Below are 15,182 nucleotides of genomic sequence, written 5' to 3'. Positions count from 1 at the left end.
CCCGGAAGAAGTTTGACCAGTGCATACTCTTCCCTAGAAAATACTGTCGACCAATGCGGACTCTATCTTCTTTCGAGGACAGTCCCAGCACCCATTGCTCGAAGCTCGAACGAGAACATCGAACAATGCGGACTCTGCCCTCAAAAGTAGATAGTCCCAGCACCCATTGATCGAAGATTAATCTTCTTTCAAGAACAGTACTAGCATCCATTACTTGCAGCTTGATCGAGAATGTCGAATAATGCCAAATCTGTCGAACACAAATGAACTTACTCTGGATCCTCATGCAGACAACGGCGCTTTGACACCGAGCACTAATTGGTGAAAAATGGGTGATGGCGGTAATATTTACCACCACCACCCGTTTTTCACCAATTAGCGCTCGGTGTCAAAACACCGGTGTCTGCATGAGGATCCAGCCCTAGGCTTATAGCAGTAATAGCGGATCTATCGCTTAAATTAAGGCACTATAAAAGTGAGTATTCTCACGTCCGCCATTTTCCTTCTAACTAGCAAGAAAAATTAGGTATGTTTTGTATATATATACGTCAATAATCTTTGGAAGCACCAAACTTTATGCGACAATGAAACGAAGACACGATATTTATGATCTTGAGACTGTAAAGATTATTGCAATGTATTATATATATAAAGCATTATGCTAGTTACTTTCTATTTAAAGAAAAATGGCGGACGTGAGAATACCTACTTTTTTAGTGTTCTACTTAAATATTTGTGATATGTATGTATGTATATATGTATATATACATACATACGTACATACATACATACATACATACATACATACACATATTCTATTATGCAGATTTTTTTAATCTATACCTCATCTTATCACCCGCGTGTTGTAGCCAATTTTTGATATGTTTTATGATTTCTGCTATTGTATATTCTGTGGATCCTTTTGCTCTTGTACGGCTTACAACTCCTACAAATAGAAACATATATTTTTATTAATACACAAATATAATTTGAAAGACTGACTTCCGTTTGTATAAACATATTAGTACTATCTATTATCTATAATTATAAAAACTTATACTTACCAATTATTATATTAGCAAAAGAGGAATTCTCGATCGCTAACGTGTTTTTGGCACCCGTCCAAGACAATTTATGGCCAACCTCAAATGTTATACAGGTTGTGAGTATATTTGAAACCATTTTTTGAGCAGTGTGTCCACCAATGTTCTTTATCCTCTTGTCCTGCAAAAATTGTATATAGAATATTACTAATACTATTTATTACCTATTTATTATTCATTAGTTACGTATACTATTATAATGTATGAATCAATGAAATTTATAGCGTATAGTATGCAATATGTATTATTTTTGTTTAGTTAAAAACTGGATGGAACCGATTTGCTCTCATTTAGTTAATATTATTCCCACATATCACTCAGAAGCAAATTCACGCGCAGAGCTATTCATCATTAATTATTAAATTACATATACATAAAAAATTACTTACAAAGCATTTACGAATTTGTTCATCATTTTTCAACATATCATTAAATTGGACGTATTCTTCTATGGTTACCAAGGGAAATTCAGGCATTAAACCATGAGAAATTTCTTCATTTCCACCATTCGGGAATTTATCTCTTAAAATTGCAAGTATTTCTTGGACTTTTGCTCTGTTCTTTGCAGTTTCGCGTTTAAAATCTTCGGAAAGAGAATCAATTTTCTTCTGTAAAGAAACTAAAACAAAGACAAACATTCAAGTAGTAAATACAAAGTTAAAGTTTACAATAAAATAATTCTCTATAAGTGATAAATTAATATATTATACATTACATATTATAAAACTATAATACTAATATATACAACTAAAAAAATTATATTTTGATATATTCTCTAATAACATACTTCAAACAAAAATTTTACTTACTCAAAGTTGCAAAAATAGTTGCATTATTTATGTCATCGTCCGTACTAATAACATAACCTGTAATACAAAAATAGATTAAAAAATTTATTAAAAAAGTTTTTATACTGTCTATAACACAAAATACTTACCATCATTGTCTGAATTCTCAGGCACAGAAGAATAAATTACGTCCACTTCTTCTCCTCCTTCTCCTTCTTCTTCTTCTCCTTCACTTTCATTGTGATAAACTTGAATAGAAAATGGATGCTCCTTTAAAACCGGTGGAACTTTGGAAGTAGATGGCACATTTCTAGTTATATAGACTTCATTCCTTTTCTAAATAATAAAAAATTGATTGATACAAAAGTATATATAATATGTTCTAAATTCTACAGTGTATCTTCATGTACAAATAAATAATTAATATTCACCAGGTTTTTCGTTTTAGTTTCTAAATTTGTTATGGGTGATCCGTTTTTACTAGACACGTCACTTTCGTTTTGTTCTTTGTAATTATGTGGAGGAGTAGGAATTCTTTTATATTTCTTGCTCGCTGTAACATTAAAAATATTATTTTTAATAAATGTATAACATAAATATTAATTTATTTACTATTTTCACTTGTTGCTTTCTAACATATTTGATTAAATATTTTATTATTAACAATAACAGTATTATGTATATAATATTTACTATATGATGTTTTGTACTTACGATGTTTAATCTTATTATCATCTGTATCGTCATAAAATTTCTTCTTTATTATTTGCCGTTTTGAAGGCAATATTTGCTCCAAATTATTCAAAGCAGCTAATTGAACATCATCCGAAGATGATATATTAGTGCAAGACTTTTCAACTTCTCGAGCTTTATCATATGTATCATAAGGTCCCAAAAGTGTACGGTAACTTGACGTTTTCCAATCATTACCAGGATTAATTTTTTTTTTTATTGCTTTTGTCATATTACATGTAGATGGTGGATGTTGGAATGTATTGTCAGAAATGTTCAACCAACAATGAGGAATAATTTGACAGTATTCGTCCCAAAATATGACGTAATACATCTAAAACGATAAACATCAATTAAATAGTAACTATTTAAATAATAATAAATAAAAGCAGCAATTTATATATAATTGTTTTAAAGAAGTTTTATTGTAATTAAACTTTTTATTAATATTTTATTTGATTAAGTTATTAAATAAGTTATTAAAATTTCTTTCTACAAATTTTCAATTCATGTGATATCGTTAATATAATATTTGTGCAATTCCCAAAATGTTTTTAAAAAACTCACTTTAGTCAGTAGTGTGTAAAATTGGTATCATACAATATGTTTGTTTGTAAGGTAATCGTATTGCTTTGGCACTTATTTGGCTGACTGGATATATTCCTACATCAGACCATTCATCTCCGACATGGATTCCTAAATGTCGTGAATCACATGGATATGAAGAAATATTGCTTGAATTTTTTAATATTTTTCCCAGTATAACTGTTTCTCCATTCTTTTTGCCAATATATTTAATCTTAAGAACATTTTTATTTATATAACAATAAGAATCCGCTTCTTTTTCGGAAGACAGTGTAAAGTTTTTAAACGTTGCTTCTCGATGAGACTGTTCACATCCAAACTGTAATTCTTCGTTTTTGGGTTTTTTAAGAATGGGATATTCTTCAAGTTCATACCTCATATTTATTTTACTTTTTGATTTTTCAGTCAATCGTCTGTGCAATTGCTGCAATGGTTGTGCACTTTTTCTGAGCATTTTTTTCATTTCTTGAAAATAATTTTCAAATGGAAAGGCGCTGAACATATCCAGACATCCATAATTCTTAACATCTTCGTGCAAATGAATCAAGTTATGTACATTGTACGTTACGTACTTTTCAGAATATAAAATTTTAAATGTTTGTACAAAATATACTAATAATTCATGCGCATACGCATTATTGTTCTTACAATCGATAGGATTGCAAAGAATAGAAATTGCACAGTGTAGAGCATAAAAATTTCTCAAGTAATTAATTGGTAAATATGACCACATAGTTATTAAACCTGTATATAAGAGAAACAATCTAAATTCCGTCGCTTTCCAGCGATCTAATTCATCTAAACCTCTCGGTTTTCTAGAAAATTCAATGGGTATGTGTGATACTAACGTTTTCAAGTCTGCAGATAATTGATTTATTTCAGATGCACGCAATTTAATGTTTTTTACTCCTCGGATCCATAAATTCAAAAGTTTTTTCATGACACCGAGACAAACAAGGTGCATATAATCCAAGGGAAATTGAGTAATCATTTTCAATCCTATGCTTTCGAAAGGTGAATTATTCAAATGATGATCTTCATTATGTCGTAGTAAAAACTTTTCATCCGTGCGTAATGGAGCACTTTCATTAAGAAATAACATTCGATTATCTCTCCATTCACCTTCTTCTTCACATTTATCACAACCATAATATCCTGTATGGCCTTTAATACATTTCACGAACGCTCTTGCTGGGGCATCACATATAACAGCATTTAATAAAATCTTGTACTTCCTTCCTCTATATTGAAATCCTTCACTTTTTACGTCGTTATACTCTTTAATAAATTCACCAATAATTTCAGCAGGTCTGGTTGGTTTACGGTATCCGTGGAATACTCCAATAACAAATGGTTTTTCCCTATAATCAGTGTGTACAATTTGTCCTAAAAGAGGCCAAAACTGTGATTTTGAACTTTTTGACAGCGGTAATCCGTCAATACTTAGATTGATTGTGATTAAATTATCAAGACTTTTATTGAGAGGTTTATTGTTTCGTAAATGGTCTTTTAATGCTTTCTGTAATCCGTGATAAAAAAAAGTACTAGAACTATTATTAATCGTTGTTATTGCTGTTGTTGTGGGAGTTTCCAATAACGTTCGTGCATCGGAAGGAAGATTAGTATGTCCATTAACTCGGAGACCTTTCAGTAATTTTGTAAGAGCCACATGAGTAATGTTGTTTTCAACACTCCACGTTTGCAAAAATTCTCTTAATGAAAAATCTTTCTGTATAGTAAAATCCAAATCTTCATCATATTGACTGTCGTATCCATCATTTGATTCTAATTCTACATCAGATGCGACATTTGGAGATGTATAAAAATCATTGTCACTTGAATAGTTATTATTTTCAACAATAAAAATATCGTCATTAAGTCTTTCTTTTTCATGTAAAATATTTTCCTTTTCTGAATTATTAACTATGCGGTCTGTTTCTTGTCTTCGACGCCATTGTTGAGATCGACTCAATTCATTGTAGCTTTTTATTTTTGGCATTATCGCGTCTAATAAAATAATTTTAATATTAATTTTTCTGTAACTTTGCAAAAACTGGTAGCTGTTTATTGCATATTAATTTAATTTATAAATAAAATATTAAAATTTGATGCTTCATATTATAATTATTTATATCTAACTTTAAAATATTACAAGATTCTAATGTAATATTAATGCTTTATAAAATTAATTTAATTTAATTAAAGCTAATGTGGTCTTCATGTAATTTTTTACTAAATAAATTTTTGTTTATGTCACTTTTAACAATTAATTTTATAAGCCGTTTACTTCAACTTTTTAAGTAAAAAGATTATCTGATCTAGATATATACAGGATGTTTGACATTACCTATATATGATACGCTTGCAAGTTAACAGAACTCAACAAAACTTAAACTGAATAGAAAAGATCTTTACCATTTTGTAATTTTAACAATAATTATAACGAGTTATTAATTTATAATAGATGAATTTGCTCGATTTACTGCAAAATGCAAATGCGTGGTAAGACTTGTCAGATAGCAGAAAATATTACCATTAATATTTATAAATATTTTATATAATATATGTCTATCTGGGTTCAGAGCAAAGATCGGCATCATCGATATTGTCAGTAATATTTTTAGCTTTAATTAATAATTACTTGATTAATCATTAATCAAAGATGAAAATTATTTGATTACTTGATTAATCAGTAATCAAAGACGAAAATTATTTGATTACTCGATTAATCGGTAATCAAATTTTTGATTACTTGACTAATCAATAATCAGAAATGAAAATTATTTCATTATTTGATTAACCGATAAGCAAAGACGAAAATTATTTGATTATTTTGTTAATCAATAATTAAAGTAAAACTTTTTGATTACTTGATTAATCAATAATCAAAGTCGAAAATTAAAAAAAAATATATTTAAGGAAATGTTCCTCAATTCAATTTACAATATAAATTCTCCGTTTTTTTTAATAAACATATTTAATTTAAATGAAAAAGTGTCTGTTTAATATAAATAAATTATATTATTATTATATAACATATTATTAATAAAAATAATATATTTAAGAAAATGTTCTATTCAATTTACAATATAAATTCTTCGTTTTTTTTAATAAACATATTGAATTTGAATGAAAAAGTCTTTGTTTATTAAACAGAAACTTTTTCATTCAAATTCAATGTTTATTTAAAAAAAAAAACGGAGAATTTATATTGTGAATAAAAGAACATTTCCTTAAATATAGTATTTTTTTCTATTGTAATTGCTACTTTACACTGATATTATTTCATTCATCAAGATATCATTTCATTCAATATTTCACGTTTGATCCTAATTACTGAGCGATAAAGTAATTGCCAAATTTTTATGTCTGAATGCTAATTTATTAAATAATAAAAATTATCTTATTCTGATTACTTGTTAATCTAATAATCAAAGACTTTCAATATTGATTATTGATTAATCGAGTAAAAAAAATTTTCGACTCTAATTACTAATGAACAAAATAATCAAATAATTTTCGTCTCTGATTACTGATTAATCAAGTAATCAAGTAATTTTCGTCTTTGATTAATAATTAATAAAGTAATCAAATAATATTAATTTATTATTTTTTTGCCGATCCCTGGTTCAAAGATTGCTAAGTATGTGAGATATTATTTACGAAGCATTAGCAACACTGAAAGAACTGTACGAAGTTGGCAACCAATTACAGTGGAAAGTAAAAACGAAACTTTTTACATTATTAATAAAGTATCGTTTCCTATTAAGTTCTGTTAAATTTATTTCTTAAACATAACATGACTTTAGGTCCCTGATAACTGATATGAGGATAATATATATAACGATTTAGATGACGAAATCAATAGTGATAATGATAATTAGATAATAGAAACGTTCATGTCCATTGTTCAAAAGATATTTGGCAAGAGTGCTAATCGTATTCATCGATAAAATGTTGATGTTTAAAATAGATTCACAATCACTCATCATTCACAAAGAACAGATCTATTCAACGCACATCTAATATTAATAAACGAAACTTTTTGAGATCCTAAAGTAAAATCATGAAATTGAAAACGAATTGCAGATTTGAAAACATTGATATTCATTTAGGCGTTGATTAAATCTTTAACGGAAATTTTGTTTACATACATATATGTATACAAACAATATGTAATAATAGAAAAACATATATATATATATATATTGATTTACCTTTCTGTTTCGAGATTAAACTATTTTTTCTCCTTTCTCTTTAATTGTGAAATCGTTGTGCAGCGCATCCAAGATCCGATGGAAAAGAGCATTCGCCAAACAACTTTGTTGTCATAGCAACAAAGATTAAGAATCATGTCGGATATCATGCTTGTCAACATTATAATGTTCCACGAATAAAAATAAATAAACGCATTATTAACCCTGTAAATAACGATCAACAACAAACTGATCAATCATTTTGTAATCGATCCTTTGCATCATACAGAAATATCACTACTTATCTCATTACCCGAAATAAATATATGGTGATAATGTTTGACTTGATTTTATGCCGAAACTCAGTAATGCAGCAAAATGTGTACTTTCGAAAAATTTACTTAACTTACAAAATCAAGCAATGTTTATTTTATCAAGCGATATTTATTTTATTTTGGAAATAATCTTACTTTTATAAATATATATAATGAATTGAGTCATAAAAATAATTTTTATCCTACTTAAAACTTCATTATTGTCCTCAACTTGCAAAAGACAAAATAATTAAATACAGTGGATAATATTTCTCAGAAGTAATCATTTTAATTATACAAAAACTTGTTTGTGAATCAACCTAATAAATTTCATAAAATAATTCAATAAAATTGTAATATCTGTGTAAATAAATTAAATAAATTTATTCACAAATAAAATTAAACAGTTTTGAATAAATTCTGTAAATCTGAGTTCTGATGGTTTTTTTTAAATACTTACATTTCGTGACAATACCCTCCACACACACCAAGTTACCCAAGTAACGAGAGGTAAATGTTCTCGGTGTGACGTGTTTGTTTCCAAAGCTGCCCTCAAAAGCGACAAAGAAATCTTTATTGCTCTTAGCATAGTCAATGTCCACTCGAGATGTATTGTTTCAGGGCATTCTGAAATGCCAGCTGCTCCTCAAAGGAATTGTTCAACAGACTGTAACACAACCAATTATCATAATTACCTCTAACACTTCACAATTTGAAAAAGACAAATCTATTGTATACCTTGCCGCACGTGCAGAATTTTTTCTCCTCACAATTGATATTTACAACTGTCTGTATTTTTCTTTTTGTACGGCGAAGAAAGTCAAGTATTAAAAGTATAGACATCCTTCGCTCAGTCTATAAGACTAAAATAAGAAAATCCTTATAAACAAAAAATAGTAGGTGCAAAAAAAGTATAATACAAGGGGGAAGAATGAATAGATAGCAAGAATATCATATATATTACAAATGTGATAGATCTAAGAGATTTAATAGATATAACAAAATAGATAAAATAAGTAATATAATAACCAAAGACTAGTAAGCAAAGTAAAAATAGTTATTAAAATAAATAAGATATACATATTAAATTAAGTATACTAAATATGTATGTATGTATATATTTGATGTAAGTAGTTGAGCGGATTATAAAGCATGGTGTCCCGATCAAAGTTGAGATTAATATATATCACTATTAAAATAATAAGATATCAAAAGTTGTATAAATTATTAAATAATTGTAGCTAAATAGTATATAAAGAGAATATCAGCAAAAAGTTAATAATAGTAAATATTATTTAGAAAAATATAAATTGCAAATATCAAAATAAGGAAATATTACAAAGTAGGTTTTATAAAGCGAGATATTATATTCCAAAATATTCATGTTTGTACAGCATGTTAGGCATACGTGTAGATCATGAACAAAACAATGATCCAAGGTTGCATTCCTTTTGGTGTTAGGAAGAAAGCGATAAAATATGTACAGCAAATGAAAGTAATAATGAAATATTTAAGCACGTTACAGCAGGATACAGCATATGATATTTGCAATTTATTTTTTCTAAATAATATTTACTATTATCGTGCGATCGACACAGCACAATACCGTAAATTCAATTACCATCTTCGAGGAACTTGTAAGAAACCCAAGTTGTTCACCATGTAGGGCATCTCTACAGACGTTGCAATACATAGGTTTAGCGTGATTAGTTGCGTACCACTGATGATTATCTCCCAGGAACTCGGCAGTTCCAGGATTACCCTGAGGTTGACTCTCCGTCGCTGTTCTTAGAACGTACAACAACTCCTCCATATTTTGTCTGTATATATTCACTACAAAAATATAGTATAGCATAAAAATATATTTAAAAAAGCAAAGCTATAGAGGAAGTCGGAACTTTATGTTAAAACTCACGTAAGGATCGAGTGGATTCGCACGTCCGGATCGGCGGTGATTGAACTACGATTTGGACTTATTTTCTTTTTGTAGAAGAATATCGGACACTGTATCACTAATATATGACTTTCACATTGGTTATGTAGTTATGGGTGTGTGTGTATGTGTCGCATATATGTAAATAGTTCGATTATGGGTGAGTGTATGTGTATATGTTTATGTGTATGTGTTTGTCCGCATTGTAATGAGCTCGGGTCCGCGACGTCCACGTAGGTTCGCTATGCCCAGTGACCGTGCGGTACGATCACCCCTGCGCGTGAAATGGATCCAAATGGACTTTATGGTTAGGTTAGGTTAGGTAGATGCAAGCGTCACGATCGAACGTTCTAGTCGATATCGGCGCCAGCGCCGGATTTCCGAGACGTTTCGATAAGATCGGCAAGCTCCGGACTGCTCCGGACATAACTTCCGGGTAAATGTTACCGTTTAAAGTATATTAATATATATGTTAATTACCATTGTAAAATAAAGTTTTATATTCTCCAAAATATAATATATTAAATTATTATTTAAAATGTGTTTTATTTGTAAATATTAATTAATAAATATATATAAAAAATTTATTATATAAAAAGATAAATAATAAATATAAAAAAATATTATTTATAATATAGTTATCTAAAAGGAATTCTAAAACTGGTCTTGAAGATATATATAAAAGACGTCTAAAAGATATCTTTTAAAAGAGATCATTTAGATATCTTTGGCATGTCTAATTCAAAAATTTTTAAGACATCTTTTAAAATGTCTTTTAGATGTCTTTTAGATGTCTTTTAGAAATTCTATGAAGATATCTTAACAAAATCTTTTCAGATGTCTTTTAGATATCTTTTAGATATCTTTTAGAAATGTCTTGAAGACATCTTGAGCAAGATGTCTTTTCGACTTCTACAAGATATTATTGTTTACTGGGATGTTATAAACTGTCGCAATTATATTATTTTTTATAAAAGCAATTAAATTTTGCAAAACATATTAAAAATAAATAGCATTAACTTATTTACTTATTAATTTCATTGTTAAATTTAACTTTTTCCATAACCTTTATAATTTGATGGAAATTGCGATCTATTTAGCACTAAGACTTTGAAGCGTTCAAATGGTTAATTTGACTATTTTAAAATTATTTCCAAGATATCTAAATGTTTTCTTAAAAAAGTTCTTTTAAAGTTAAATATAATATGCTTATATAATATGCTTATGCCTTACGCCTTAAATCTCATTGTATAGACACCGCTTTAGATCGTGTCTAAAATATGTCTTAATGACGTCTTTATGTCCCGACTTTGGATGTGTGCTGTCTGGGAAAATAATCGTCAGAACATAACTGAAATATGACTTCGAAATGACGTCATCATGACGTCAATTTTAGGTCATGTAAAAAAATGGTCATTTTGACGACATATGACCAGATATGACCATTTTGGAACGTCAAAATGACGTGGGCTTGCTACCTGGGTATATTATAAACTATATTTATATAGGTATATCTTTATATATTAATAATCTTTTAATATTTTGTAAAATATAAATAAAACATTTCACAACTATTTATATATTTCTTTTTCTATTTCTTTTATCTTTTAAAAGTCATTTATAATAGGTCAAATTATATTTTATGTTTACTATTACGGATAATATCTTATGGATGTTCTATGATTGATTGAATTGTTCTATCTTCTGATTCCATTGGCTAATTCTTACGTTACGTTTTATGCTTATGGTTACAGAAATTCATGTGCGAGGGCCTTAAAAGATTCGTTAATGGCGAACACAATTTTGATTGGTCACTTGAGTCACGTGGTTTATTCGCCATTGCGTACCCACGCTGGGCGAAGAAGAGGGGAGAGTGCTGTGTGCTGAACAGTATAGGTTAAAGGAATGTGTCAGAAATTATTAGGTAATTCAATCTCTGCACTCTCGAGGGTCACTATATTTTGACGATACACTCAGGAAGAACAAGAAAAATTAAATTTGCATCTGTTATATGGCTGCGTACAACTTGGAGCAGGCTCGCATTGTTTACTATCTCCACTACTCCAGACTCCAGCCCCAGGCCCATCGACATATAGGCCGGAATTCATAGTCGAATCTTATTCAAGTTCCAGCTTAAGCACGATCTTGAGACGTCAATGCTGTTATTTCATTGGTTAAGTAAGTTTCAAGTCGGCTCGAAGCTAGACTTAAGACAATGCTTGAGCTTAAGATCGGTCTATGAATCCCGTCCATAGAATGGACTGAGCATTGCGATGGGCAAGCGCGCGCCTGCTTTACTTCTTCTTCTTCTTCTTCTTATCACCCAATGGATTTCTGCCCCTCTTGGAGCAAAGTACCACGCTTTATATAGCCAATGGGGCTACAGTCGTGGGGGAATGACTGCGCCCTTATTAGGTCTGTTCGCGTCACATGCCCCAACATGCTCCTATTCACCCCAACGCAATCCAATACGTTGATTCCGATGACGCCAACCTATTAGAATGCGTTGGAGTGAGTAGGAGCATGTCGGAGCATGGCGACGCGAACAAACCACATATGTCGATGCCCAGGCCCCAGCCCCCATTCAGTTTCCAATATGGGTACAAAATGGTGGACAGGAGTCATTGTGGGGGGTCATTGGCGAATCTTTTATTATGGCCGGAATTCATAGTCGAATCTTATTCAAGTTCCAGCTTAAGCACGATCTTGAGACGTCAATGCTGTTATTTCATTGGTTAAGTAAGGCCGGTATTCATAGTCAAATCTTATTTCAAGATCGTCTCAAGCAATGTCTTAAGATGCTAATACGACTCTGTGATTGGCTGATGGCATCTTAAGACAGTACTTAAGATGATCTTAAATATAAGATCCGACTATGAATACCGGCCTAAGTCTCAAGTCGGCTCGAAGCTAGACTTAAGACAATGCTTGAGCTTAAGATCGGTCTATGAATCCCGTCCTATAGGTCTTTAGTCGCGGGTAGAGTTCCTATAAGGAGAGTTGTGCCAATACCGCTCTCGATTGTGATTGGCTCCGCCATTTTCCGTTAAACTTCCGGTAGTTTTAGCTATTTCCAGCACAATTTGGCAGTCTTGGTATAGCTATCATCAATGCCTTAACATCAGTGGCTTAGTTTACATCGTCAAAACCTTAGTACACGTATTAAGTTTGGTGCACACCAAAGCCTTAGTACGGGCGCGTTTACATCGAATGTACTAAACATGTACTGTGAAAAATATAATACAAATTTAATTCATGTTGATGTCTCCTACTAAGACATTTTCACACCGGTTTTTAGATTTTAGCACTGAGGTTATGCTCAATTGCTAAATTCTCTCTAAAATGCGTTTTATGCGTTTACATCGACATTTGTATCACTTGGTACGCGTATCAGTTTAGTACGATACTCCTACTTGATACGCTCGTACCAAATTGATCCGGCAGCGTTTACATCGTGCGTACTAAATATTTAGTACGAATTTGATACGAATATGGTACCTGATACGCGTATCAAATGCACGATGTAAACTAAGCCAGTATTTTGTGTACCCATATATAAAGCAAAGGGTTTATATTGGCTTAGTTTACATCGTGCATTTGATACGCGTATCAGGTACCATATTCGTATCAAATTCGTACTAAATATTTAGTACGCACGATGTAAACGCTGCCGGATCAATTTGGTACGAGCGTATCAAGTAGGAGTATCGTACTAAACTGATACGCGTACCAAGTGATACAAATGTCGATGTAAACGCATAAAACGCATTTTAGAGAGAATTTAGCAATTGAGCATAACCTCAGTGCTAAAATCTAAAAACCGGTGTGAAAATGTCTTAGTAGGAGACATCAACATGAATTAAATTTGTATTATATTTTTCACAGTACATGCTTAGTACATTCGATGTAAACGCGCCCGTACTAAGGCTTTGGTGCGCACCAAACTTAATACGCGTACTAAGGTTTTGACGATGTAAACTAAGCCATTGAAGATATTTTAATTATACTATTGAGGCTATACATTCCAAAACGTCCTTTCCGAGGAAAATTTTCGAAATATTGCCCTAGTTTACACCGAGCACTTGGGGTGCGTTCCACTTAACGCCCGCAACGCTCATAAGCTTTGCTTATCCTTGTTTAATATTTGATAACCAATAAGGATGAAATGATTCCACGGTCGTTGCGAGCTTTAAGTGGAACGCACCCTTGGTACGCGTATCAAGTAGTGAATTTAAGCTAATCAGCCAATGATTAAACACATTCACTAGTTATTTACTATTTGATACGCGTACCAAGTGCTCGGTGTAAACTAGAGTATATATACACGTAACGTATCCTATATTACATCGAGTAAAATTTTCCTCGGAAAGGACGTTTTGGAATGTAGCCTTGAATAAGACTTGAAATTTGCCGCCTTTACATGCCATGAAACGGAAAATGGCGACTTCCGTCACATTGGCACAACTCTCCTCATAGGATCTCTAGTCGCGGGGCATGGCGACGCGACGCGACAACCACATATAGTTCACATTTCAATGGCTATAACCTGTGTCAAGTGTTGTCAACCTCTGTACTGACTATACAAATAAGTAACGTAAACGTTTAACTTATATAAATGCTAAAAAGTGTATGGAAAATTTATTTACTTGAATGAAAATTTATTTCTTGATAGTAAGATGGTAAGAATAAATGTTTATCAATCTTATTTATTAAGATTATTCAGCTACTATCGGGTTTTCCTTTCTTTAGTATGCTTTAGTTCACAAAACAGAAAATGCTCATGAAGATAGTATATGGACTTGTGGATGGGGCTGTCCAAAGAGAAAGAGAGATACCCATCCGGATAATGAAGATTCACGGTAATTAAAAAGTTATTTGTAATTACTCTTAACCTTCTGTACACATGTTTTTTGTATCTTCTTATAATGTTTGTGTTTGAATTTATCTTTTATTTTACAAAAAAATTCTTTAATGAGATGAAAATAAATCCTATGTTTTTTTATATGTATTATAATATTTTCGAAAAGTATTTATATGACCATATATAAAAAAAATTATAAAATTAATTTTAATAATAATTTTTCAAAGAAAAATATATAGAATACAAATAATATTGTGTGTACACACAGAGGATTAATTTAGAATTATTAACAAGATTGTTTTTTTATAATTATATTATTCAACAGGGATTCTATACGATCTAACGAAGATGAAATAGCAGAATATTTAGTAACAGCTTCTGTAGACGATTCTGTAAAAGTATGGGAGCTAAAGGATGGTGCTTTAAAGTTAAAACATAAATTAACTGGATATTCCTTGGGTGTCGTGTCCATAGCTATTAGTTCGGATGGATCAAGTAAAGAATAGAAATATTAAGTTGAAAAATATAGCATACAAACATTAAATTAACGTTTAAGAAATTACAATATTGCAAATGCTGAAATATTTTAAAACAGATTTAATATTGAAAAATCATAAAAATGTTTAATATTCTTTAAATTAAGATCTATTAAATATTTTACAGATATTAT

The 15,182-nt window shown here is 30.5% G+C and overlaps 2 protein-coding genes across 5 annotated transcripts in view; one reads left to right on the top strand and one right to left on the bottom strand.

The window, feature by feature from the left end:
* Positions 1–740: 740 nt before the first annotated feature.
* On the bottom strand, positions 741–10,058 carry LOC118647592. 4 transcript variants are annotated; one of them, XM_036292779.1, is made up of 12 exons: positions 9,634–9,974; positions 9,340–9,551; positions 8,457–8,581; positions 8,179–8,385; positions 7,426–7,629; positions 2,606–2,957; positions 2,323–2,444; positions 2,041–2,227; positions 1,913–1,969; positions 1,493–1,722; positions 1,065–1,224; positions 741–946 (listed from the first exon to the last, which is right to left on the bottom strand). In XM_036292779.1, exons 6-12 carry the CDS (start codon positions 2,955–2,957, stop codon positions 819–821), a joined length of 1,236 nt encoding a protein of 411 aa, XP_036148672.1. In that variant the 5' UTR covers positions 7,426–7,629; positions 8,179–8,385; positions 8,457–8,581; positions 9,340–9,551; positions 9,634–9,974; the 3' UTR covers positions 741–818. The 4 variants fall into 4 exon arrangements, with proteins under 4 accessions (XP_036148672.1, XP_036148670.1, XP_036148668.1 ...); XM_036292777.1 differs by lacking the exons at positions 741–946; positions 1,065–1,224; positions 1,493–1,722; ... (1 more) ...; positions 2,041–2,227; positions 2,323–2,444 and adding an exon at positions 3,191–5,215 and having other exon boundaries at positions 2,831–2,957; positions 7,426–7,653; positions 9,634–10,037; XM_036292775.1 differs by lacking the exons at positions 741–946; positions 1,065–1,224; positions 1,493–1,722; ... (1 more) ...; positions 2,041–2,227; positions 2,323–2,444 and adding an exon at positions 3,191–5,215 and having other exon boundaries at positions 2,831–2,957; positions 9,634–10,005.
* A 4,090-nt stretch (positions 10,059–14,148) lies between these two features.
* Positions 14,149–15,182, top strand: part of LOC105840121 (WD repeat-containing protein 61) — a 30,143-nt gene continuing 29,109 nt past the window's right edge. Inside the window, exons 1-3 of the mRNA XM_012686905.3 lie at positions 14,149–14,330; positions 14,401–14,510; positions 14,838–15,007. Coding sequence (XP_012542359.1) covers positions 14,328–14,330; positions 14,401–14,510; positions 14,838–15,007 — 283 coding nt within the window. The 5' untranslated portion in view covers positions 14,149–14,327. The remainder of the gene's footprint in view (positions 14,331–14,400; positions 14,511–14,837; positions 15,008–15,182) is intronic.

The sequence above is a fragment of the Monomorium pharaonis genome, chromosome 10, assembly GCF_013373865.1.
Source record: "Monomorium pharaonis isolate MP-MQ-018 chromosome 10, ASM1337386v2, whole genome shotgun sequence".
NCBI lineage: Eukaryota > Metazoa > Arthropoda > Insecta > Hymenoptera > Formicidae > Monomorium > Monomorium pharaonis.
Note: the sequence above shows the minus strand (reverse complement) of the source record. Positions and strands in the feature narration are given on the sequence as shown.